Raw genomic sequence first — 378 nt, forward strand, 5'->3', positions numbered from 1 at the left:
GCCCCATCCTCACCCACGGCATGGTCACCGACTGGTACGGGCTGGAGGAGCTGTGGCACCGCGTCCTCTACCAGAAGCTGGGCGTCTGCCTCGAGGAGGTGGCGGTGCTGGCCACGGACACCCTGCTCTCCCCTGCTGCCAACCAGGAGAAGGTGGCTGAGCTGCTCTTCAAGGGCTTCGGCGTGTCGGCCATGCTGGTGCTGCCCCGCTCCCTGCTCGCCACCTACTCCTACGGCCACGCCACCGGCATGGTGGTGGGCTGCAGCGTCAGCACCTCCTACGCAGCAGGGGTGCGGGAGGGCTATGCGCTGCCCCACGCCATCTTCCGCCTGGACGTGGCCGGGGCTGCCCTCACCTTCTAGCTGGGCTGGCTGCTGG

At 69.0% G+C, this 378-nt stretch overlaps 1 protein-coding gene across 1 annotated transcript; it reads left to right on the plus strand.

Annotated features, from left to right (window-relative positions):
• Nucleotides 1-5: 5 nt before the first annotated feature.
• On the plus strand, nt 6-362 carry LOC103914465 (actin-85C-like; the record flags this gene model as incomplete). The annotated part of the gene is made up of 1 exon (XM_009321138.1): nt 6-362. A coding segment is annotated over one exon (357 nt), but the record flags the coding sequence as incomplete, so codon positions are not given.
• Nucleotides 363-378: the final 16 nt, after the last annotated feature.

The sequence above is a fragment of the Pygoscelis adeliae genome, unplaced genomic scaffold (assembly GCF_000699105.1).
Source record: "Pygoscelis adeliae isolate BGI_AS28 unplaced genomic scaffold, ASM69910v1 C10094889, whole genome shotgun sequence".
Taxonomy (NCBI): Eukaryota; Metazoa; Chordata; class Aves; order Sphenisciformes; family Spheniscidae; genus Pygoscelis; species Pygoscelis adeliae.